Below are 26,712 nucleotides of genomic sequence, written 5' to 3'. Positions count from 1 at the left end.
TCACCGACCCGGTTGTTCACCAAGAACTCAGCTCGGACCACTTCCCAGTGGTAGTCGAAGTTGGATCCTCTGCTAACCGAATCCAAGTCCCTCGGCGTAACTACCATCGAGTCGATCGGGCGCGGTTCCAGCGATGTGTGGACAACGCAATAGACTACAGCGTCCATCTTGAGTCCTCAGAAAACATCTACCAGTGTCTTCAGTCCATCTACGAGGCGTTATCCCAGGCCTGGGATCTACATGTGCCAGCTTCCAGTCTGGTGAGTTACTCTCTGAACCTAGACAACACAACCAAACGGTATATCCAATTCCGTAATACTATTAGACGACAGTACCAGCGCTCTGGCCTGCCTCACCTGAAGACCAATATCAATCGTCTCAACAAAATCATCAAAACCAGGCTGGTGGATCTAAGAAACAAACATTTTTCTCAACATCTTCGCTCCCTCCCAGTCCGTGGAAAGCCGTTCTGGAGACTTACCATAATTTTGAAAACCAAACCGAGACCTATTCCCCCTCTATCACCCCCAACACCAATCCCCGGTCATTTTCTTCTAACAGCATCTGAAAAAGCCAATGCACTTGGTCAGCATTTTGTCAACTCTCACAATTTGGGTCCTGCCATGGTTAGCCCGCACGAGCAAGCCGTCCAGGAAGTAATAACTAGAGTCGCCGATCTTCCCTCAATCCTTCCCGATGAATCTAAAACATCTGCTGATGAGGTGTTAGCTGCCATCAAGCGCACCAAGAACATGAAGGCCGCCGGCGTCGATGAGGTCCTCAACCTTGAGTTGAAAAACTTGAGTCGAGAATTTTTCGAACACCTGGCAGCGATATTTAATAAGTGTCTTGAGCTCAGCTACTTTCCGTCTCGCTGGAAGTTAGCGAAAGTGATTCCCATCCACAAACCCGGTAAGGACCCTACCAACGCTAAAAACTATCGTCCCATCAGCCTATTATCGTGTATCTCAAAATTGTTCGAAAAATTGATTCTTAGCCGCTTACTAGAATTCGTAAACCAGAATAACATCTTCCTACCAGAACAGTTCGGGTTTAGACAGGGCCACTCCATCGTTCACCAACTGACTAGAGTTACTCAGATCCTAAGGCGGAACAAGTTCGTTAGTAGAACATCTGCTATGGCATTGTTGGACATCGAAAAAGCGTTCGATAATGTCTGGCATGATGACCTGGTGTTCAAGCTGCAGCGATTAAACTTCCCGATCTTCCTCGTGAAGATGATCAAGAATTATCTGTCGAATAGATCAATTCAGGACTTCCTCAACAACATTCCCTCTGATCTATGTTTGCAGACGACACTGCCATTATCTACAAAGGTCGAGTGATTGGAGCTTTGACGCGTAGACTACAAGAGGGTCTGGATGTTTTGTCCGACTATTTCAACAGCTGAAAGATCTGGATCAATGCAGCTAAGACCCAGGCTATTATATTCTCGCGTTCAAAATCAACTCGACTTGTTCCACCTGCCAATGTGGGAACCCATCTTAATAACACTACCATCGAATGGTCGAGTGAGGTTGTCTATCTTGGTCTCTCGCTGGACCAAAAGCTTCTATTTCGTTCACACGTAGAGAAAACTGTTACCAAGTGCAACATACTGACCAAATCCCTCTATCCTCTCATTAATGGAAAATCCACCCTTTCCTTCACCAACAAGCTTGCCGTTCACAAGCAAATAATTTTACCGGTCATAGCGTACGCTTTGCCTGTCTGGGAGGGCTGCGCTAAAACCTTCAGATTGTTCAGAATATAATATTACGTATGATCCTAAACACCCCTCCGAGGACACGAAACTCTTAAATCCATCGCCTGGCTGGTCTTCAGGTGCTGGAGGAACGGAGAACAACATCGTTGACTAGGTTCAGAGAGTCCTGCACCAGGTCACCTCACCAGATCATTCGTGAGCTAGTACCTTAGTTTTAAGTTAATTTTATATTAGTTGTTCGTAGTTAAGTAGGTTATACAAAATTATTTCTCAATTAAAAACAAATCCTACAAAGGAAGAACTGTAAAATTCTACACAAATAATGTAAATCTATAGAAATAAGTAACCAGCAAACCTCAAAACAAAGATGCAGAGCCTTAAAAGGCCAAACAATTTTTATGTAAACCATATGTAACCATATAAAAATATAAATAAATAAACTTTGAGCTAAAAAAAAGGTTCATTACAGTTAGTCGATAATCGTACGGTGGCAGCGCTGTCACGTTTGTGTCGTCGGGCAAAAGAATACTTTTCCCTGGGCCGTAATTGGCCATCGTGATGCCAAAGGGCGAAAAGGGCACAACGTAGGGCCGTGCGCGATCAGGCCGTTTTACCCCACTTAACCTTAATGAAAAAAAACTGAAATTATGCAAAACTTTATTTGCACAACTTCAATCGATTTTCTGGATACAGCTTTTGATCCTATTGATATGATGCCTTGTGTTGTGTTGTATTGTGTTAACCATTAGGGCTCTCTTGGCGTGCGATGTTGTCTTGTCCGGCCAAAACACGTTTTCTTCATCCGAGTGATGTTTTCGAATTAATGAAATCAGTATTACTCTAACACTCTTTTTCTTGGGTTGAATCACGGATTTTAAATCTCCTTATCTAGCATCGCGATTCGAACTTGTGTTTAAGCTCAAACAGCACTTTCAAAGTAGTAGTGGATTTGTCTTTAGTGCATAATCGGTCGTTTCCGAGCATTTGAGACTTCGAAGGAGGAAAGTAGCTTTCATCACCCTGAGTGACACTCCGCTGTACTTCCGAGTCATCCAGCGGGATCTCACGGTTTGGATTTGATCGTCAGTGTACTCTGAGGATCTGGTTTCTTTTCTAAAAACCATTTCCTCCTTCTTTAAGGTTATGCAGATGTACGACTTTAAACAACAAAACTTTGTGGTTGCTTCTCGCTGACTGATAGGTAAATAAATCACTGCCAGGATACGGTATACGGCGGACACCGGCATATTTTCTCCTTAATGTGGTCCACTGTGTACTTTTATCCACGATCTTCGTTTGCTTGTAGGAAAGGTACAATGCGGGCGCGCAGTTCCTCTTCTTTCGACGGCATTTTGAACTCGACTGAACATGTTAGAGTGAAACAGAGTGTGTGACGATTTTCTAAAGGAGGTAAGGATTCATTGCGAATGTTACTGTTTTTATACTGCCGGTACCCGGATAACTGTCCCATAATGAAACAACATGTTGAGAAAACGGCGATTCAATATTATCCGTGAATTTTCGGATTTCCAGCAATTACATCCAGAACCAATGACCATAACAGTTTCATGGCACCACAAGTTTATCGTTGATAACAAAAAACCATGAATGGAATTGGTTTTACGTTATAATTTTGAAAAGAAGACAAAATGGGACAAAATATGCGGGTACATTTCAAAAGTACTCGCATATTTTGTCCCATCTAATATAAATTCAACCAGCAACCGGCAGTATCATCGGCAACGTAGATTGTACTACAGAAAAACAACATTAATCTAGTTAATTAAATGACATACTTCTATATGCCTAAAATAATCCGAAATACACTAATCTGGAGGAAAATTATATGTTTGCAGTTTCTACCACTATGCAGTGGGACTGTAATGCGGGTACTTTCAATATGGGACAAAAACAACTTGATATTTTTTCCATGTTGTTCCATACAAAAGTATCAATTTTAATTTTTTCCCAGAAAATATGATAACAATCAAGTCGATTCCCGATGATAACTCAAAAGTGACCAAAATCAGTATGGGACAGTTATGCGAGTACCGGCAGTATAGAAAAGTATTAAAACCAGTCCCATTTTCAACTAGACACTCATTACATTAACTATTTCGGATTATTGTGAAATGAGGGAAGGCTTTATGTGCTTTATGGAAATCTAAAACCTATGTCATTCGACATCGAATGTAATAGCGTAAAATAAAAAAGGGATGTTTAGTCTTTGGTCAAAAATGAGAATGTCAATTTTGTCGTATACAGTTGAAGAAGAATCAGCAGCTGATCCAGTGTAGCTTCTTGTAATCATGATTTTTGATTATCGCTTCACTGCATTTAACTCCATTCATTATTCCTGAAATGTATCAACGCATGGTCAATAAATAGTATAATAGTCAATACTCTTGTATGAATGTAATAGTGGCATTCCTGTCGATCTCCTTTACAAATACCCATCAACCGTGAAAATACTTAACTCCGTTGTCGTACAATGAAAGACAGTTTTCGGTTGGGCATTTATATACGAGCGATACGTGGATATAATGCCTTTGCAAACGCTTCGCAATCAACCACGATTTTTTTGCATCGCAAGGTAAAGGCCTCGGCCTAACGTAGTTGATCACGTCTCTGTAAATACCGAAAGTGATCAGTAACTGAACCCAATGCCGCGATAGTTGCCAATGGTTCTGGTCTGTTGTGATCCACTCACAACTAATCCGACAGGTCTAAGGTTGAATGCTAATCGACGCCGGGAGGTTTTCTGGGGAGAAAAATTTCTAGGATCACGTTTTCCATCGCATGGGGAGGTAAAATTGGTGATTCCGCCAAGCTAATAAAATTACATGCCTTCTGTTTGAAGCAGTCGAGTTGTGGAATATTCGTGAAGTCAACCGATTAAATTAAAGCTACAGCAAAGCTGAACCTTGCAGGATTTTTCAAATATTTATGAATCTCTTCAAATTCGACCCCATGTAGACGATGATAAGGGTAAAGTATAAAGATGGTCCACTACCAGCAGCTCGGGTTCTAGCGCAACGTTCATCGGTGAATCAGAGGCAGGTCATAGCATCGGCGTAGGGAGAGCCTGGAGATATGCAGATGTGCGCCATACCATTTTCGCAGCGCTGTCGTCCAGCGAGAGTTTCTGATATTTATTGATTAGATTACATACCTTTAAGCAATGCAAGTTTGGCCTTCGTTGATTGGTGCTCGACAACCAGTAAATATTTTCCTTCCAAGGGACAGGCATAGGCTAAGATCACGGATCTTAACTGACGGCCCATTCTAATGTCGCCAACGTGGTGAGTGGTGATTCCTCGAATTTTCCCGGAGAGTTGTCCACAACCGAGGAGGTACGAATGTAAGCAGTTAAGGGGTCTACAGAAGCCAAGGTGAGCAAAATGTTGTATTAGGAAACGGCAGTGAAACTTGTCTGGTGACATCCAAATCATGAACGGGTCGAGCAGTTTACACAGACGAGTTATTCGTTCAATATCAGTAATCAGTAACTCGCCTCGGCTTTCTTACTACCGACAGATTCGTACTCAACTAGTGGCACACAGTTTCGCAGAAAAATACCGCCAAATAGTTGACTGTCACGTCGCGTAACTCGGAAGAGCAACGCAGTCCATCTTCTTATAGTTCAAAGCTATCGACGATCACTCCGCAGAACAATTTGGTCTCGAACGGTTATTTGCAACAGCAAATGAAATTAAAAAAAAACCTAAATTAATCCACCTAGCGGTCAGACTCAGCCTTTCTCATTCAAACTTATTATTTGTAAAAATAGATTTACATGAATGCTTAAATCCAATAAATGTTTATCCACTCTTTGGGTTCTAAAATATTGATGTTGTAATTAAAGTATAAAATATGAAATTTGACGTAATGTTAGTACTTAAGAAATAGCGAAATAAAAGCAATGACTCTTAATTTCGGACAATTTAATCACGAGCGAAGCCGGGAACGTTCAGATAGTACGATACCACATTTAAATTATGTTGAGGCCATATATATTGATCGAAGCAGGTAAAGTGTTGAATAGTCTTTGAATTTCTGTTCTTTCTAAAACTTTTAAACAGCATATCAAATTGTTATGAAGTTTGTTATTTGTAAGTTTGAGAGATGACTCATTTGTATGACACTAGTTATGTTAAGTCGTGTAGTACTTGAGTCGTGTAGTACGTGTAGTACTTGAGATAATAGACTTTCGTTGTTTCACAAATTAAAACATAACGCTTGCTTAAGCTTGATTACAATCAAATGAAAAGGTAACGTATGGGGCAGCCAAACTTTGAAACCACGTGTTCAATCATAATTCATCAGTTAACCCTTAACTAGCCCGTTCATCTGATATCAATATTGTTCAAATCGGTTGTGTAGTTTCTAAGATAATGAAGTTTCGTGATTTTCACATTTCGATACATTACAGACGAAGTTACAGTCCGATTACTGCAAAATTCAATAGGGAGTTATGAGGTAGGTAGACCTTTCATTTGATACTAATTCTGTGGAAATCGGGTCAACCATCTCTGAGAAATATGAGTGAGTCCAAGTAAGTTGTCTTGGAATATGTTTCATTTCATAGCTGGATTTCACATTTTTAAACATAACAGGCAAAGTAATAATCCGTTTGAAAAAAAAAAAATCATTAGGGTCTTATGGGGCAATAAGACCTTTCATATGACACTAATTTTATAAAAATCGGGCCAGCCATCTCTGAGAAACATGAGTGAGATTAGATAGTCTCCAGAACACGTTTCTTTCCATAACTCCTGAACCACATGTTCAATCTACATAAAATTCAAAAGTTAAGGGTTTTTATGGTAGCCCGTTCATTTGAAACTAATTTTAATTAAATCAGATGTGTGGTTTCTGAGATATTGATGTTTCGTGATTTTTACACTTTGATACATAACCTCTAAATTAGAAATCAGATTACAATAAAATTCAATAGGGTCTTATAGGGCAACTAGACCTTTCATTTGCAATTAATTTCATTGAAATCTGTTCGGTCAGACCATCTCTGTGAATAGTGAGTGCGAAAAAAGGTGCACATACACACGTACACACCCACACACAAACATATACACCTATACATGCTTATATGCAGAAAATGCTCGATTCGTCTAACTGAGTCGAGTAGTATATGACATTCGGCCATTTGGATCACTTTTCTACCTTTTAATTAGCCAGTGATCGTTAGGAGGAAGTCAATATGTTAACTTTCATTATGTGATTTCACATTTTCATGAACAACGGACAAAGTTACAATCCGATTGCAATGAAATTCAATGGCAACCTATGGGGCAACTAGACCTTTCATTTGACACTAATTTTGTGAAAATCGGTTCAGCCATCTCTGAGAAAAATGAGTGAGTTTAAACAACCTCAGGATAACTTTTCTTTACATAACTTTTGAACCATATGTTCAATCATTACGAAATTCAAAAGTTAAGGGTTCTAGAGACAGCCCGATCATTTGAAACCAATTTTATTAAAATCGGTTGTGTGGTTTCTGAGATATTGATGTTTCGTGATTTTTACATTTTGATACATAACCTCTAAACTAAAAATCCGATTACAATGAAATTCAATAGCAACCTATGGCGCAACTAGACCTTTCATTTGCAATTAATTTTATGAAAATCGGTCCAGCCATCTCTAAGAAAAGTGAGTGAGAAAAAAAAGTTGCACATACATACACACACACACACACACACATACACACATACATACATACATACAGAAAATGCTCAGTTCGTCGAAAGAAGTCGAGTGGTATATGACATTGGGCCATTGGGACCACTTTTATACCTTTGGTTTTTCCAGTGATTGCCATACCTTTCTAGGAGAAAGGCAAAACCACCCGCAGATCCCCGCTTAGTAGTAGGGTATCACAAACATCAATCGCCAATCGCTGATCCACACGACCGAGATGGTTTGTTGCAGATTTACTTAATGTAGGTTCAAACAATGCATGCCGACCGCAAGCGTACTGTGCCATCTGACCCATCAGTCTAAATTATTATGCACGGTTGGTTGTAATCATAGGTCAAAATAATTTTATTATCACAACAGTGACCGCATATATCCGGGATAGATGAGATATGTGCTTCGATTACGTCGTCTTTGCTGCGGTCGTCTATTCCGGTCTCCGTCAAAATAATGGCCTGGTAACTCCCGTGCTGTCAAGCAGAGTGCCTCCACAACGTTAGAAAGCTGCCGAACTTGCATCGGTAAGTCTATCGAAGTTGACAGCTCACTTGGTTATCAGAATTAATGCAATAAAACTAATCGTGAAAACTGCCAGTTAGAAAATTCCTGAATACTGCGACTGCATCCCGATAGAAACAATAATGGCTGTTTTTATAATCAGTGAATTTTTCTGACACAGTTTAATAATGTAAAATTTTCATAGAGCCAATCATCTTTATCATCACCATCAACGATGTCGTGCCTTGCATTTGGTTGGTAGCGAATAATCATCCTCCTAAGATGTCCTTTTATCGCGTTATATGCGTCTCATAATCGGCCAATACTCTTTGTCTGCTTGATACACTTCCGAACGAATTAGCCAAGATTTTCAGTTAGTTCTTTGTTCTCTGGAAATACTGTAACAAGTAGGTATGTTGCTGAAACTACATAAAAATTATTATTCATTTAAGTAGCTTATGTCAAATAGCAAATAGAACAAAGCTAGAGAACGTTTCTTTGCAAATGGAAGAGGTGCATTATGGGCTAACGAGTTATATTTTTATATTTTCACCTTTTTTCGCACATTTATCTATTAAATTAATTTGTGTATTCTCTGACTCTGTTTGTTGGTCTCAATCATTCTCCTCAATTCACTTCTTCGCTTTCATCAAACGCTTGCTTTTCGGGTTATTCATGTAAAAATACGACAATCGTTAAAACTACTCTTTTATCTATCTGTCTATCTAAGCACATATCAATTAATAGGAAGAATTCAGGATTCTAAACGGAAGATTTTATTGGCTGCTGCTGTTCCACTTTCTATCTCTTCAACGATCTTTATAGGAATAACGTAGATATTGAAAATATACAACTTTAAAAAAATATTCTTTAAAAAATCACAATAATCTTTTTGAATTACAGGAAATGCTCATTTCGGGTATTCGAAGCTGATTATTTACATCTTACGAAACAGAACAATTGTTTTTTTCTTTAGTCCATTATTTGGGCTCAACCAATTATGGAAATCTCATGGCTAGTCGTTTTCCTAGTCACATATCACAACACTTTATAATGGTGAATATTTTACATCAATCAGCTGACCATTAGAAATTATTTACGAAAAAGTAAAGCTGTTTATGCGTTTTAACCGTGAACTTTTATTACATTTTAGTTGATTCGTTGTATACAGTGATAGGCATATATAAAAGCCCACCTTGAGTATTTAGAAACATTTCTCGGTTTCTGGCCTTTTTTATAAAAACCTGCAGCTGTCATTCCATACGATTGTTCGTTATTTATCACTTTCTCAGGTAATTAACAAGTTTTGTTATTTCTGTTGGATTTTGTTTACTCACTTACATGACTTCTTGAATGTGTGCAAAAATGTGTTGACAAAAATAAAAGCCCACCCCCAAAAAGTGTTTTTTAAATCGTTGAAAACCTTTGAGACTCGTCGTTTTCACATGTTATGACAGCTAGGGCTGTGCGATGTTATTTACAATCACTTAGTGGTTCAGTTGACGCAATATAAACAAAGTGTTGTTCACATTGGCATATGAAATTCGATTTTTGTTGTTTACACAAAGAGTTTTCATCAAAATTCAAATGGGTTGGAAAATCCAGCATGCAAGTTCGAAATCTAGTTGTTCAAGATCATTTGAAGCAGATTTCGCAGCGGAAGATTGCAGAGAAGTTCGGAATAAGCCGGGGAGCAGTCCGTGGAATTGTGCAGAAGCATAATACTTATGATTCGCTTGCTGACAGATCCGGAAGAGGCCGTCGTCGGAAGACCGATAGCCGGACGGATCAACGGATCATCAGGGAAGTGAAAAAATCTCCCAAAATATCGGTCAAAGTGATTCAGGAAAACCTATCGTTGGCGGTTTCGACTAGAACAGTACGCCGCAGATTAGCTGAGCATTTATATATATCCTGAATCACATTGACCGATATTTTGGGAGATTTTTTCACTTCCCTGATGTTTCGTTGATCCGTCCGGCTATCGGTCTTCCGACGACGGCCTCTTCCGGATCTGTCAGCAAGCGAATCATAAGTATTATGCTTCTGCACAATTCCACGGACTGCTCCCCGGCTTATTCCGAACTTCTCTGCAATCTTCCGCTGCGAAATCTGCTTCGAATGATCTTGAACAACTAGATTTCGGACTTGCATGCTGATTTTTTCCCACCCATTTGAATTTTGATGAAAACTCTTTGTGTAAACAACAAAAATCGAATTTTATATGCCAATGTGAACAACACTTTGTTTATATCGCGTCAACTGAACCACTAAGTAATTGTAAATAACATCGCACAGCGCTAGCTGTCATAACATGTGCAAACGACGAGTTACTCAAAGGTTTTCAATGATTTAAAAAACACTTTTTGGGGGTGGGCTTTTATTTTTGTCAACACATTTTTGCACACATTCAAGAAGTCATGTAAGTGAGTAAACAAAATCCAACAGAAATAACAAAACTTGTTAATTACCTGAGAAAGTGATAAATAACTAACAATCGTATGGAATGACGGCTGCAGATTTTTATAAAAAAGTCCAGAAACCGAGAATTGTTTCTAAATACTCAAGGTGGGCTTTTATTTATGCCTATCACTGTAACTATTGATCGGGATCAAATCATGTATGTTATTTTCCCGCAGAATTTGGGTTTGAAGCTAAAAGAAACAGTTAAGTTTGGTCGAAAGAAATGCAGACGTCAGCAAAAATGGAAGCTTTTGTTGTTATACAGTAAGCCACTTGCTAGTAGAAAGCATCTTTTATTTGATTCGTTTTCACGCAGCGGTTCTCGCTTAAACCTAAAATTAAACACATTTTTATTTCAGTCTATTTCTGTTGAACTCCGTAACAGATTTGTTTAGAATTTATAAATAACTACTGCATTTAAAATTATATTTCTGCTTATTATGCCAGGATTAACAAGAGAAGGGCAAATACGAGATTGTACAAGCAAAAAAGTTTCATAGGTCGTCTCAGAAATAAAACAAATTTTACGGAAAATTGCACTGAGAATATTCGCAATTCATAAGAAAATTAAGATGTTGGAAATTGAATTTCTCTATGAACGTTTGAATTGCATCAATATTGAAACGGAATCATCCTTCAAAACTATCTACGCATGGATACATCGATTTTTTGAAATGGATGGTAATTCTTCGAGTTACAGAACGTGTGAATATTCGCAATTCATAAGAAAATTATGATGTTGAAAATTGAATTTCTCTATAATCGTTTGAATTGCATCAATATTGAAACGAAATCATCCTTCAGAACTATCTACGCATGGATACATCGATTTTTTAAAATGGATGGTAATTCTTCGAGTTACAGAACGTGTCATTGTAAAGGAGAAGGAAAAAATAAAAAGGTGGGCAAAGTCTCACCCCTCTTTAACTTCAAAAATCTTGTTGAGATCATGGCCACTCACGAAGGCGGCAGTTCTAAACTACGCAACCCCATTTGCGCAAATAAAAATAATTCGCGAGGATTTACGCGAGCTATTTTTCTCTCTCTTCAAACAAAAAATAAAATAAATAAAAAAACTACTACTAATAATCCGTCTTACCACTAAACTAGGAGTATAAGCGAAAAACAATGAGCGTTACAAAATTAATTGCATTCCACCAACAAGTGCAGGCGTAACTTCACATGAAAGAATTTTGTCGCAAACACCCGTGCGTGATTTCCTCTAGGTTTGGTTATCTCCAACTTTCTCTGTGCCATTTCAATGGTACGCATCATCTATACCAGCTCTGCACCATCTTCGTAACGATGGCCACCGATTGCTTGTCCTGCCGTTCTGATGTCATCTTCTCCGCTGGGATCAATCCATTCCGGGACGCATTGATCATCCACCTGGCTGGACGGGTTTGAGCGACTCACGCAGGTCAACTGATTTCGACTATCATCGTGTTGCAACCACGAGTGGAAAAGCACATCCTCCGAGGCTATCCTTTCTTCGGGCTCACGCCGTAGCAGTGCGCGAATCATGCAGCGTGCCTTGGACGAAAGACAGTCCGGGACCGTGAATTGACCGCGACTGATTTTGGCAAACAGCGATGCGTGTTCCGAGTCGTTGAAGGGATATCTGGAAACAGAAGGAAATTGGTTAGTGTGAAAAGTGTGCTGCTAGGCGAGGGTACGCACTACCAATGAATTAATAAGCAATAATATATGTGGGACACAAAATATTTCTGTAAGGCTTTTGTATGGTTTTAATATATTTTGCAGAAAATACTGACTCTTTCAACAATAAATCGCCCAAGTAACGAAAACAGCACCAGTTTGCTTTAAAAGTACTGAAATTACGATTAGGTCGATATATAAACAATATATAAACATTACTAATAAGTGGAAATAATCGCGTTGCAAATGCGTAAGCCAGCCTGACATTCCTTCTCCTACTGACCGGATGCGGGTATTTATTCGAAATAATACCCGCCTGACAGTGGATTCATACTTCCCGCCGCAGACATTTGTTTTTGTTTTTTTTTTTTTGTTTGCAGTTTTATGGTTGTGCTGCTAATTTGATAGATCGGTTAGTGTTTTTCATTTTTTTGAGTATTTAAAATTATTAGCATTCAGATGCTAAAACAAAATAAAAATAGCGGGGTTTTGTAATCAGTTGATTTTTTTTAAACCCCAAAAAGATCACCTCGTAAAATCGTACAACAAATTATTTCATAAATAGAGAATTTAAAAAAGTTTTTACCAATGTTCCTCAACAATTTGCTTTTACATGTCGTTTTCTATTAAGTTTCCTACGACGGTATGGCAATTTTTATGAAGCTGTTTACGTGATCGGTTGTATCCTCACTCTAAAGACAAAACCAAGGCTACTGTAGGGTGAATCCAACTATTTTTCACTTTATTTTCGACGCTTTGTGTAAAGTATAGACCGCACCAGAGAGTATGACTACACTGGAAAAAATAGCGCCTTTCAAACGTGGGTCGATCTCTGTGCTTCGAATTGGCTGCGTACATTTGTTTACATTAGTTAAGTCATCTCCGAGCAGAGATGCCAGACTTTTTTTTGGCAAGTCTGTATAATCCATAAACATGTCTGTATAAGTCTGTATACCGCTGCGAAAAAAAGTTACCGATACATTGATACCTAATTATTTGTCGACCTGTCAGATTGTTTTGTTTTATTGCTTGTTTTGATTGTTCTTTTTCGAGTCTATCATAGTTGGTCGATTAATCGATAACTAATTTATCTTTTGAATCTAAGTAACACATAGAAGTAAGAGTCTTCCCCGTGATAAAAATAGTCGTTCGTCGTAATGTAGCTAAACTGATACATGATGGCAGAAGTCTCGCGGTTATAAAAATAGTACCTTCAAGGTTTGGGACATTTTAAGCAATTCTTCAACGTTGGATATTGCTCCGAATAGAACAAACGGTCTTTTCACCAATATAACCTGCATGGCAATCTATCGAGACAATAAGCTGTTTGTTACTGGGGGCGAAACAGGCAGATTAGTGCCCACGGGGCCGATAAAAACCCCGATAACCTGACTCGATTTCCGTTGTCATGATTTCACTCTCAAAAACGCAAGATTAATATGTTCAGCAAAGTGTTCAGTTCCTAGTTCACTTTTTCCAGCAACGGCTACAGTGACTTTTGGTTTTTGTGTTCGTTTTTTTGTGTATACTGGTAAAACCATTATGTAGAATATCAGATATCTGTGTAATATCTGTATTATACCAAATGTCTGTATAAAATCTGTAGGCTTATGCGTGTCTGTATCGCAACACAGAAAGTCAGTATAATACAGATTTGTCTGTATATCTGGCATCTCTGTCTCCGAGTGAACACAGTTTTTTCTTCAGTTTGTCTAGTTTCAAAATGCGAGGACTTTCAGCAGAACAACGTATATAAATCGTGCAAAATGGGCTAAGAAGGTTGGCGAAAGATGAATAAGTATCAAAGCGATCCGCAAGTATGCGGATCGCAGTACAAACCGCAAAGATGCGGATGGAGAACTCTTTCCAGGATTCATTGAAAGTGGCCGAAAACGTGGTCCAGTATGTCCGAAAATTGACAAGAAAAGCAAGAAAATGTTTGATAGTATAAGCTCAGCGTCTGTACGTGATATGGCGAAAAAGGTGGGTACAACTGTATCGAACGTTGTACGTGCTGAGAAGAGACTCAATCTCTATCCTTCGTTATTACTATAAACTATTACTATGAACTATAAACACTGAAACATACATTAAAGAATGCTTGCAAAAGAGATTGCTACCCATGATTCGTCAACATACAGGCTCAGTAGTGTTTTGGCCTGATTTGGCATCCTACCACCATCTACCACATCCTGGCCACTCAGAACCTCGGAAGTGGTTTAAAGACAACGAGGTCATTTGTGTGAAGATGGTTAGAGAAAAAGTCCGCCATCTTGGATACGGTAAATGATGAGACGGTGGGTCCATCTAACCTTCGTGGAATTGAATCATTCCCGCTGCCCCCGCCGAGAATGACCTTCTACTATTCGTTTAACATTCGTGTCACGTTGGTCGTAGCATCCTCTGTCCTCTTTGATGGCGATGTCGATAAAGGGTGTTCCACATCAAATTGTATCTCGGGAAAGACGCTTTAAAAAATTACCCATTGGGTATTCCCTGAGAGGTATTTCGTCTTGAGAATTTGAGTAGAAGTAATTTGGAGTCTATTGTTTACACTTTATTTTTATCGCTGTCAGTTTTTCCAAAAATTGGAAAAATGCCGTTACCCAAAAAGCAACGAGCAAGGAACGAAAAGAGGAATGCGGTCAGAATGAATATCATATCATCATAAACATCATATTAGTGATCGTGTTGTGAAAGTATTTATACGGAATCCCAATGCTTCAGGGATGTGGCCAAAAAGTGGATTCATCCCAAGTCTTTCGTTCAGAGAGCCAACCGGAAGGGACTGCATACGTACAAAGGTCAGAAGGCTTCAAATCGCAACGAACGGTAAAATACGATGGGAAAGTCACGGGCCCGGAAATTGTACACCCAGATGCTGACTACACATGAGACATGAGACTTCCGGCAGCTTCCGGGGCTAGTGTTTAAAGTTCCGGGGGATGTAAGAAAGCAAAAACTTTCAAAGTTTGCCAAGAAATACCTGATTTGGCAAGCGATCTGCTCATGTCACGAGTGCGCCGCTCGCGAATACCGGGACTGTAAACGAAGAAATCTACTTCAAGCAGTGTCTACATTAGCGTCGGCTTCCTCTGTTAAAGCAATACGAGAGACCCACGATCTTCTGGCCGGATTTAACTACGTGCCACTATTCAAATTATGTCCTGGATTGGTACGAGGGTCACTTTCGTACCCAAGGACATGAACCTCCTTCTCCTCCCCACTAACGCACCGGAACTAAGGTCTATCGGAAAATACTGGGCTATTATTAAGCATCCCAAGGAGGTCATAATACGGTCTGAGGAGGACATGAAGAAAAAGTGGGTTTCCGTACAAAAAAGGCTGCAGCCAAATGTTGTACAAAACCTAATGAGTGGTGTTAAGCGTAAAGTGTGAGTGTACGGTTATGGCATTGAAGTTAAATGAAATAAATATGCCAAAAGCTTACTAATGGGTTATATTTTATTGTCTGAAAGTTTGAAAAGGATCGGTCAACGGACACCCTTTAGGCATCATATCGGTCAAGACGTAGATTGTATAGTATGACACTGTACGACAAGCACTCACAACCCTCAGGTACATGAGTCACAATAGCTGTTAGTACTCAGAGCTTTGGACCACACTGCCCACCGTATCTAAGTATGGCCGAAACCACGCTGGTAAGAACTTTTCGCTTACTGCCATATACCGCTGAGCTAGTCGACATCACACGAGGTAGTACTAGCCGATGAGGCCTTCTTACAGGCATAGTCGACGTGGCTCCCAAACGTGAGTTTATCGTCGACCATAATACCTAAGAGCTTCAAAGATCGCACCCAAGTAACAATCAAAATGCTTCAAAGACTTAGGATTGTTTTATTTTTGTTTTATGTTAACCTACATTAACGTCTTGGTTTATATTTTGGTTTTATTTGATAGCTAGAGAGTATGATCCGCAAGTATTCTTTACAGCCATCCTATACCAACTGTCATATGCATGAAGTTGTATGATGGTCCCTCTGATGGCCAATTGAAACTAAAAACCTGCAAACTATAATTGTGGCTAACATAAAACTTGAGAATTGTAAGTTAGGCAGATGAATACCATGATAGGCTTGTTTGGTTTAATGTATGCCATGTTCTGATCAAATTAAGAGAATCAGTTATGATGAAGGATTTTAGTGCATTCGAGAGTTTATCCAAAAACTTGAATAAAAAAAATGCTAAATTATAAAATTCAATCCTGAATCAGGATTCTATTTAACAATATTACCGATACCACAGGGTAGGTATTTAGGGTCTCCTACGAAAGGCAGAAAATCAAAAGGCAGAATCACGAAAGGCAGAATCACGAAAAGCAGAGTTTCGAAAGGCAGAATATTTAATAAGGCAGAATAACGAATGGCAGAATCAAAAAATGGTCTATTTTTTTTAACAACACACACTCGCGGCCTTTGGCCGACTCTGTTGTCCAAGTGTATGCTGTCCTTACTCGCTACCGCTCGTTCGGACTTAACTAAGGGAAAGAAAACCTGTTTGAATAATCCTAGAAAACCAGTAGATCAGTTGTTTGTATGCGAGAGGCCGCCGCTTCCGACGGCGGGTCGGCGGCCGGCTCGGACCGTGGAAACCACGGCGGCGTTGTGCCGCCTCGGTTCCTTGCCCTTGATTATGCGTCTTCGCCGCATGAATTGTATTATGTTAATTATAACCAACAAGCCGTTGAGACTAATGTAAGTTATACCTAACATCGAAAAATTACTCTCCGCGATGCCGTGAGAGTCTTTAGGACCTGAGCCAAACCAGTTTGCGCGTTTCGGATCTAATAAATTAGGCTTAATTTGCACCTCCCATCAAAACTGCTCATTGCTTGTGATCAGTTATTATGTCTGGTTACCAAATAATATTAAATAATAAATGTAGAGTAGCAGCTTTGATACCGTAACCCGGATTCGCACTAATTTGGCATCACGCACTTGGCTATCGTGAGTCAGGTTTTGCTACCAGTGATTCTGCCTTTCGTGCCCTTCGAAATTCTGCCTTTTAAAATATTCTGCCTTGCGTGTACGGTCATAGAGTTCTGCCTTTCATGATTCTGCCTTTCGTGCTTCTGCCTTTCGTGATTCTGCCTTCTGTGGCGAACCCGGTATTCATTCATTTTTCACCTTCGTTCAGAGGAATTAAATTTTGTTTGAATATTTATTTTCAGCAGAATTACGACGGCGCGCAGTTATTACGATAAAATTCGTGGCCGGTTTCACCATAAAGATTTCACGGCATGTTGTTTTCACGACACTGTCGGAATATAATGTTGTCATTGAAAGATGGAGCCAAGATAAAATTTATTCCTTTACACTTAATTTGGAGAATATATCTCAGTTAAAATCCCGAGGGTTTTATGACTGCAATAAACCTGGGCCAATTAGCCATGACACATGTATATAGCTGTTGTTAATGGGTTGTTATAGCCGCGTGGTCGGCATTAAAGGTTTTATATTTTGCTTGTATCTAGCATTAAAAAAACTAAGATATATCCTATTTTGTTACTTGTGCATTGAGGTTATGGTACAATCTTCGACGCTGAGCACCTCGACCTTGCGTATACAGTGCGCAGCCGTCAACTCGACCTCTTCGATCGACTAGCTGCAGACCTCTAGCGTTATGTCGTCCGCAAAGCCGATGATCAAAACTCCTACATGGAATTTGAGGTTCAACATACCGTCTTACACGACGTTCGACAACGCCGGATCCAGGACAGAACCTTGCGGTGATTGTGTACCACTTAGTTTGACAAGTGTGCTCGCCAACCCTATAGTAAATTATATTTACAGGGTGGCAACACGTATCACTTCTATACACGTGTTCGAGTGCCCCTCGTTTAATTTTCTGTCACAGCATGACAAACATCTGAGCATGTTTTGAAAGAGTGACGTGTTTACTGTTAATTCGGAATAAATACAGTCAGTTTTCAGTTCCGCTCTCAGGAAAATGGCAATGGATTGAAATAGAGAACAAATAAGGGTTTTGCATCTGCAAAGATTGGCTAACATCGAGATCATGAGGAAGCTGTCACATCTGCATTTGAGCAGATTATTCTTCTACAGGACCATCAAGCGTTTCAAGAATACAGGCACGGTTGTTCCCAAGAAGAAACCTGGTAAAAACGGAGTGTTCGGATTCCAACGGTCATCAAAGGAGTGAAGGAACGTTTCCGGTGAAATCCAGCCCGTTCGGCAAAAAATAGCGTGTGAAATGAGCATGAGCCACACTTTCATGCAAAATGTTATCAAAGAGGACCTTTTAAGAAGCAGAAAATTCACGGATTAACTCGTAAAAATATTGCCGACAGGGCTGCTAGATCTCGGTTACTGCTGAAGACGCACGCAGGTCACAACATTATTTTTTCAGACGAAAAGTCGTTTACTCTGGCAACTTTGAACAAGCAAAAAAACCATGTTTATGTAGCATGTCTTCGTGATATACCAGCCGATAAAAGAGCAGTCGAGCGATATCAAAAATAAAAATAAACAAGGAGTACTAGTTGCAACACGTTATCAAAGGCCATTTGCATCCTTGCGGTAAAATACTTTTTGGGAAAGACAGTTTTTGCTTTTGGGATACATGCTAGGAAAGTTGGACGACTTGGGCATTTGAGTTTGGACACATTTGGTAAAACGTTTGGTAAAGGTTTGGGACGAACTACTGAACGGAATTGTGCGTGCGGCTTACAATAACTTCGAAAAACGTCTACGGGCTGTTATCAAACACCAAGGTGGAAGATTTGAACTCAACTAAGTACATCGTAATTTTATTTGTCATAGATGTTATTGAAACCGACTTCCAAAAGAAATAAAAACTGGTTTGAGTTATAAATAAAGTGTATCACTTTCACGTTACCACCCTGATCAACATAATAATATACCATGAAAAAAATGGTTGTTTATCAATTCTCAGTTTTCATTGCGTGAGATGTATCCAAAATCTTCAACTTCAACTTAAGAAAATTGTTACATTGGTTCGTTTCCTATTGTTCAATTTTTATTTTTCACTATTTAGGCTGATACAAATTTCGAATTCTTTTTATGTCCAGGGTTATCAAAGTTAGCAAAGGGGGTGGCAAAAAATAAATAACACCGAGACGAAAAAAAAGAAATATCTTTGATCACAGTTTGTGTGCAAGTTATGACGTTTGTAACTTGCACTCCAATAAATGTTGAAAAATATCACTTTATTATTGTTGGTATTTATTTCGTTTGCTCGAACTGTAATTCAAAGGCAGTGACCATTTTTTCAAACAGCGGGCCTTGAATTAAAACAGAAGTTGAATTTCCAAGCAATACTTATTACAGACAACATTAATTATTTCGCTGGTAGCTTCGACTATATTCCCCATACATATTTTAAGAATAAGACCTTAAATATTGAGTTAATGAGAATTGACCGTTTATCGGTTTCTATAAGGATATGGGTTGATGTTGTGACTTTCTTCTTGAAAGAAAATAATCCTATCAAGTGGTCATGATGAAATATAGTCACAATCAAGCTTATTTATCGTTTTTATCAGTTTTCTATTGTTTTGAAGCTTTCTTCAGCAATAAAAAATCTAGGCTAAAAATAAATATAAACATCAGTACCATTTTCAAACAAGCAAATGTCGTCACTGATCTTCACGACGAATTTCCAAATGTACCAAATAAACGGATTTAGCATATGTACAGCCTTTTTTACGAACATATTGAATCTGACGGGAAGTACAATATTCGTTCACGAATACAAAGCACCTGTTACTTTTGTTGCTATTATTCCCTTTGGTGCCTGAGATAAAACTCGACTATCAAACCGATTTGCATCACACCACAATTAAGGTCCTGTGCCGTAAAAGGGAATGACAGGCACAAGGGGGCACAGTTGTTCATTCTTCGTGTTGTAGTGATCAACAGCACTGCTACTGCGGATCATTTGCGAGGCTTTTTCTTTTCGAGCTGGCACTGCGAGGGTTAGAAGAAGAACACCCAACGGAGGATCATTTGTTGTTTCTTAAGTTACCACCTGCCGTCTGACTTTTTATTTCAGAGGCTTGCACCATTCGGCCGGTTGCGATTCACGCAAATCCAGCAACCATTAGAAAAATGAAGAATATATGCATTTTAAATAACATGTTTAATTTTTTTTTTTTTTGAATTTTTAGAGAATACTTGGTTTCCTGAAATAAAAAATATAGAATTTGGAAGGGTTGTAGGAAAACGGAAATAAATATTTCAGACATGTATTGTTTTTAATTGGTATTCGTTAACTCTATTCTATTAGACGAAAACTTACTAACTAAAACTCAAATGTTCTGGATAGTGAACAGTACAAACAGTACTACAAATGCATACAAAGCACTTGATGTTGTGTTCGAGCCACTCTTGAAAAAGTTCGGCAACAAGATATCTACATATCTACAAAAGGTGTCCAATTAATAAACACGAAGCATTCGGATTTTACGGCCGCAAAATAGACGCCTATATGGCTGCATTTGCAAAACCTGAAAATTAAAACTGCAGAGCAGCTGCATCTTAGCTCGTTTATGGTCGAAACTGGACACTGGACACGTATATCCGAAAGATCATGATCTTCTCGCGATCCTAAAACCCTTTTCATTTTGCTTCGTGTTCTTTCGTTCGCCTCCTGACGTTTTCCTTTGTGGTAAGCATACATTTATCTGCAATTTTGTACGATTATAAGAAAACGACCACAACTGCTTCTTCCATGTTTCCAAAGAGGAAGCCATAATTATAAGCGCGCGTGTGCACCTGCTGCCAAAAAAAGATCCTCCACGCGCGTTCAACCTCTTTCGGTCTGAAAGGCTCTTCCTCAAAACTGGCCTCGCGGGTCCTACGTCCTTCTCGGCTGAAAGCGTGGCTTCAGCTTAGCCTGCTAACCCCTTCGCGTCTCGCTTTATTTCTTCCTGCACATCGTAGAATGGTAATTATCATCACCAATAATGATAACACATGCTCACTCTCGAATGTCTGCTTCAGCCCTCGTTCTTCTAGAAGGATATTACAAACTTCCATCCTAGAACCAGTCTGAAAATAAAAGCACGATGTGGGCTGAAGGAGTGGGCTCGTAAAATTTTGGTGATGATTCTGCCATCAATATAGAAATTGAATTCAATACAAAAGGGGGTGACTGGAGTAAAACTTTGAAAGAATTTTTACGGTGTCCAAAACAATCGTTATTCAGAAAAAAAAACACCTAACTGAAATACACATTTTTTTTTCGATTTTTTTTTCAAGTGAAAATGTTTGATCATTACATCATTGGTTCGTTCCTTCCCTAGCTTTACTTTATTTGTTCTATTTTTGAACACACCCGTTGAATGTTCTGTGAGTTTGAAACAGAAAGTTTATAAACAAGAATCTTTCAAAATCATGAATAACCAATAATTTGGTGTTAAATATTTATTGCAAATATACAAAATTTTGAGAGACGGACTTGACAAAATGAAAATTTATCTTGAATAACAACCGCATTTGCGAATATTCTGTACATGCAAACCATTTGAACCAAGATTGCGATTTTTTTTCATATCATTCCATTATGTCAACACTGGTATATACAAATAGAGGTAGATTACCACTGGAATGCTCATGTTTTAAATAAAAAAAAAAAAAGAAACAGAACATACAGAAATGCCAAAATTTACTTTTCAAACAATAACTACCTAATATTTTTTGTTTAAAACGAAATATTGATTACTAAAACAACATAACAATAAAAAAAAAATTAAAATAAAAATCAGATCGACTTGAACTGTCCTACAGTACGGTCGCATTTTACCAACAGCTCGAGGCTAAGTCTTAGACTACCGAGAGATATAAAAATTTTGTTTTTCGCTTTCAACAGGCAATCTTTTTAAAAGACTACCTGTTGAAAGGCAAAGTATTAAATTTGTTTTTAAAGTTAACGAGTGTTTAGTGAATTAATTTGGTTTGAGATATTTCTACTTAAATTCTATAGTGAAGTGAAAGTGTAGTGAAGTTGTCCAGTTATGCCTGGAAAAAATAAAAAAGCTCGCTTTTATGCGGCATCAAGGAAACGTGAGGCATCTCCTCCAAGTGACACTGAAATTTCGACTAACAGGTATGATATTCTTTCTTCTGTTGGGGATCTAGAATTCCAAACTTCTCATACTGAGCATAAAGCCGTTATGAAGAAGGTAAAAGTTCCACCTGTTATGGTATTTGTAGCAAACTTTAAAGCATTTCGATCAGAACTTTCATCATTTCTATCGAATGTGAAAGTTAATTTTCAATTTGGTCGCCAAGGCGAAATTCGTATTTTGGCCGAATCTTTTGATGGCCATAAACATCTTTTACAGTATTTGACTGAAAAGATGTATAAATTTTACTCTTTTGATGCCAAAAACGAGAGACCGTTTAAGGCTGTGTTGAAAGGTCTCTCAAATGATCAAAGTATTGATGAAATCAAAGATTGTTTGTCAGAATCACTTGGTTTTGCCCCCAACCAAGTAATTTCGATGAAACGAAAGGCAAATGCCAAAATTTTGCAAAATGGAATACACCAGGAAAATTACTTATTACATTTTGATCGTACCAAAGTACATAATTTAAAATGTTTGGAAAAAGCACGTGTTTTATTCAACGTGCGAATAAAGTGGGAAAATTTCAAGAGACATGGAGGAATCCATAATCTTACGCAATGTCGGAATTGTCAAGCCTATGGTCATGGAACTCGAAACTGCCATATGGCTGCAAAATGTATGATTTGTGGTGACACTAGTCACACGAAAGATATCTGCCCCGTGAAAGAGATCACCAGGCCCGGATTTAAGGGGGGGAAAAGGGGGCAAATGCCCCGGGCCTCCCGATTCAAGGGGCCCCCCTAGTCCTCTGGCGACCTTTTTTTTTGCTCGTCACCTTCCAGAACGTTACCTCTAAATGTTTTAAGAAAAAAGGGCCTCACAAACAAATTTACCCCGGGTAGACAGTACGGTCGCATTTTACCAACAGCTCGAGGCTAAGTCTTAGACTACCGAGAGATATGCTGTAAATTTTCTAAATTGGAATGCTCGCTCTTTAAAAGCGAAAGAGGATGAATTTTTCAATTTTTTAACAGTCCACGATGTGCATATTGCAGTTGTGACTGAAACGCTTTTAAAACCAAATATTAAACTAAAAAAGAACCCAAATTATATAGTTCATAGGTTTGATAGAATTGGTGTTGCCGGTGGTGGAGTTGCAATAGTTATCCACCGTCGAATAAAACATCGTGTTTTACCCCATCTTGAAACCAAAGTTATCGAGAGTTTGTAAATTGAAATTGAAACAAGTATTGGCATTTTATTTATATTTTAGTAAAGCGGGCAATGTATGCAGTTTGCGAGGATGCGAAAATGACCGGGAATAGAAGGTGTGACTTTTAGGCTTAGAAAAAATTTTCCCTCGTCCAGACGGGACTCGAACCCGCAATCTCCGTTGTCTCCGGCAAGGTGTTTTGGCCAATTAAACTACTGGGAAAGGTATAAATAGTTCTAAACCAAAGTCGAATCACCCTCTACTATTGTGTTCCCGTATAGAGGGTGATTCGACTTTGGTTCGAACCATTCTCAAAAAATTCAAAAACATGAAAGCACCAGGAGATGATGGGATTTTCTATATCCTCATCAAAAGACTTCCCGAAAACTCTTTAAATTTCTTGGTAAAAAATTTTAACAGATGCTTTGCACTAGCACATTTTCCTACGTAATGGAAAAATGCCAAAGTCACTCCAATTTTAAAACCCGAAAAGAATCCAGCTGAGGCATCAAGTTATCGACCAATTAGTTTACTTTCCTCTATTAGCAAACTTTTTGAAAGAATAATTCTTAATAGAATGTTAACACATATTAATGAGAACTCAATTTTTGCAAATGAGCAGTTTGGTTTTCGCCATGGGCATTCCACCACTCATCAGTTACTTAGAGCAACAAATATGATTCGAACTAATAAATCTGAAGGCTATTCGACTGGAGCTGCTCTTCTAGATATAGAAAAGGCATTCGACAGTGTTTGGCATAAAGGTTTAATAGCTAAAATGTCAAATTTCAGTTTTCCGCTTTACCTCACAAAAATGATACAAAGTTATTTAACTAACCGCACTCTCCAGGTTAACTTTCTAAATGGTAAATCTAAAAGATTGCCTGTTAGAGCTGGTGTGCCTCAGGGGAGTATCTTGGGCCCAATCTTATTTAACATTTTTACTTCTGATCTTCCTGATTTACCACCAGGTTGTGAGAAATCTCTGTTTTGTGACGATACAAGCATTTCAGTGAAATTTTTTGGACAGCGTTGCTATGACAGTTAACGGCGATTTGAAGATTTTTGAAAGTATCTTAAATTTGATGATTAATAAAGAAACACGGACCATGGTCAAAAATGATGTCATAGGATAAATACAATAAAGCAATGAATTCATTTTTTCATCAGGAATATCAATGGTGCACTGATTTATACTAACTAACAGATTTTCAACGATGACAAAAAATCGGAGAAAATTCTTCACATCATAAATACATTACAAAGTTCTTAAAGTTTCCTAACCTGCACGATATTAGTTTTATTGTTACTGTCTCAAGTCGAGAAAAGCGTGCTGAAAAAAAGTCATAAAAATATTTATACAACTGGTATACATAGCTCCTCTACCTTTGCAGGCAAATTTAAGAGTCAGGGTAAAAAAGAATTGGCCATCCATGACTATGAAAACCTCGGTCCGTACCGATTATACCAGGATTATCCAGGACAACGTCAGAAGTATGCAGCTGGCATTTGCTTATGCACAGGTAATACACTAATTGGACTTAATCTTCAGTCATCTTTGATTATAAGTTGCCTTCGTAAGCAGCAAAAACTCATTAGCAAAGCCAGGCACTGCACAAATGCAAAACAAAGGCTGACAGTAATAGTAACGGTTGCAATGTCTGGACTGAAATGAGTGAAAGCTGTTTAGCGACTAAATAATTTTTGAAACTGATATGCGTTAGTATTACAATCTGAGTAATCACGGTTTGCTTCGCAAAGATTATTTTGTTAGTTTTAACGAATACAAACGATTATATAGAATTGATATTTTTCACTTTTCTCCGTGTATTTTGGTTCTATGCTTCTCGTATAACTACAGAATGAATCATGTTTTATGGGTTATGCTGCATAGAGATTCCAAAGTGAATCAGTTTTGCAAGAATGCACTCAAACTAAGCCACCGCAAGCAATATAAAGATTCCTCTATCCCGGAAGGTGAATCATGATTTATGTGCACACATTGACTTTAGCCCATGATGGCCACGCAACAAACACGTTGGAAACAAAGTTGAATCGGCATTTCTCTCAGCACTGGAGCGGGTTGGCCAATTAGAGAGTTGGCTGGCACAGCGATAAACGGTACATTGGATTTGTGAGTCGCTGCTCGGGCATTCCTGTTGGAACTTGAATAACGCAGGAACGATGACCGCATGGCGATTCGCAACCGAGTGGGTGCTTAGCAGGTTTTCAGATGTGATTCAGACAACCAACGAAAACGTAAACCATGAAATGCTAACAACCGAACAGTGGAAAAAGATCATGTTTTGCCAAGTCTAGACCTGATCGGTGTTTCTAAATTGCATCCTACTACTGAATGTTAATTTACTTTTTGGGAAGCTCGTTCTCGATTCTATTGCACGTACTCATGGAAGCAATAATTATTGACAGGAAGTTTAGGTAAAAGAACCGAAAGAAGAAACAAGCAAATTTTACAATAGACTTCCGAGGAAACAGATGCGTTGTTCTTTTGCTGTTTCTGCTATTTGAAAGAAAGAGCAAGCTGAACAAAAAATGTGATCGATGCATTTTTGTTATCGATAGGTGATGGGCGTTATTAAAACTTTCTGCTTACCTTCCAACGAGCATTGTGTAGAGAATTACTCCGAGGGACCACATGTCGGCCGCCTTTCCGGAGTAGGTGGTATTCGCTTTCAAGATTTCCGGCGACACATAGGCGGGACAGCCTCGCTTGTCCTGCAGCAGGTCTTCGGACGCATCATCCAACACAACGGCATCTTCCAGGGATTCTAGTTTCAAGTGGGTTCTAGATAAAAAAAAAGACAAAAATTAAAACAGTTATTAATAATGTTGGAATTCGATTCGTACGTTAGATACAAATCATGGCAAAATGTAACACACTTGACATTCAGGTACATTTTTCATTTGGAGACAAAAAAAAACGACTAATGCTCCGTTCCATCGCGAGTGCGAACGCGACCGCCCGATAATGCGTTTAATGCTACCATTCGAAGGAAAGTTGGTCATCGAACTTTCAAACCACACACGAGTAATAGTTTACTTGTTTCGTGCTGATTCTACTCGCTCAACGTTGGTCCAACATCACAGTAACTTATAAATTATACACTAACATGCACCGTAGCATTCGAACATTGATATCGGCGAAGGACCGATTAACTGACCGGTCACAAATGACTTACATCATAGTACGAGGTATGCAAAAAGTGTCTTCCAATCGCAATGAGGGTTTTGTGTATATTGTGATCGCCTAATCGCAGTTTCGCTAGTTCCACCAATAGCCAGCGCGATCGAAAGTGCGTTGACTCCTGCTGATGTCATATACGTGTGGGCAGTAGTTTTCAA

At 38.8% G+C, this 26,712-nt stretch overlaps 1 protein-coding gene across 4 annotated transcripts in view; it reads right to left on the bottom strand.

Annotated features, from left to right (window-relative positions):
• Positions 1–8,460: 8,460 nt before the first annotated feature.
• Positions 8,461–26,712, bottom strand: part of LOC129727754 (tribbles homolog 2-like) — a 73,434-nt gene continuing 55,182 nt past the window's right edge. For all 4 annotated transcript variants that reach the window (XM_055685893.1, XM_055685892.1, XM_055685894.1 and 1 more), the window contains exons 5-6: positions 25,964–26,155; positions 8,461–12,026 (exon numbers count right to left, since the gene is read on the bottom strand). In XM_055685893.1, the coding sequence (XP_055541868.1) occupies positions 11,681–12,026; positions 25,964–26,155 (538 nt within the window). In that variant the 3' untranslated portion in view covers positions 8,461–11,680. The remainder of the gene's footprint in view (positions 12,027–25,963; positions 26,156–26,712) is intronic.

The sequence above is a fragment of the Wyeomyia smithii genome, chromosome 3 (genome assembly GCF_029784165.1).
Source record: "Wyeomyia smithii strain HCP4-BCI-WySm-NY-G18 chromosome 3, ASM2978416v1, whole genome shotgun sequence".
Lineage (NCBI taxonomy): Eukaryota > Metazoa > Arthropoda > Insecta > Diptera > Culicidae > Wyeomyia > Wyeomyia smithii.
The sequence above is the reverse complement of the archived record's forward strand: the minus strand, read 5'-3'. Positions and strand labels throughout refer to the sequence as shown.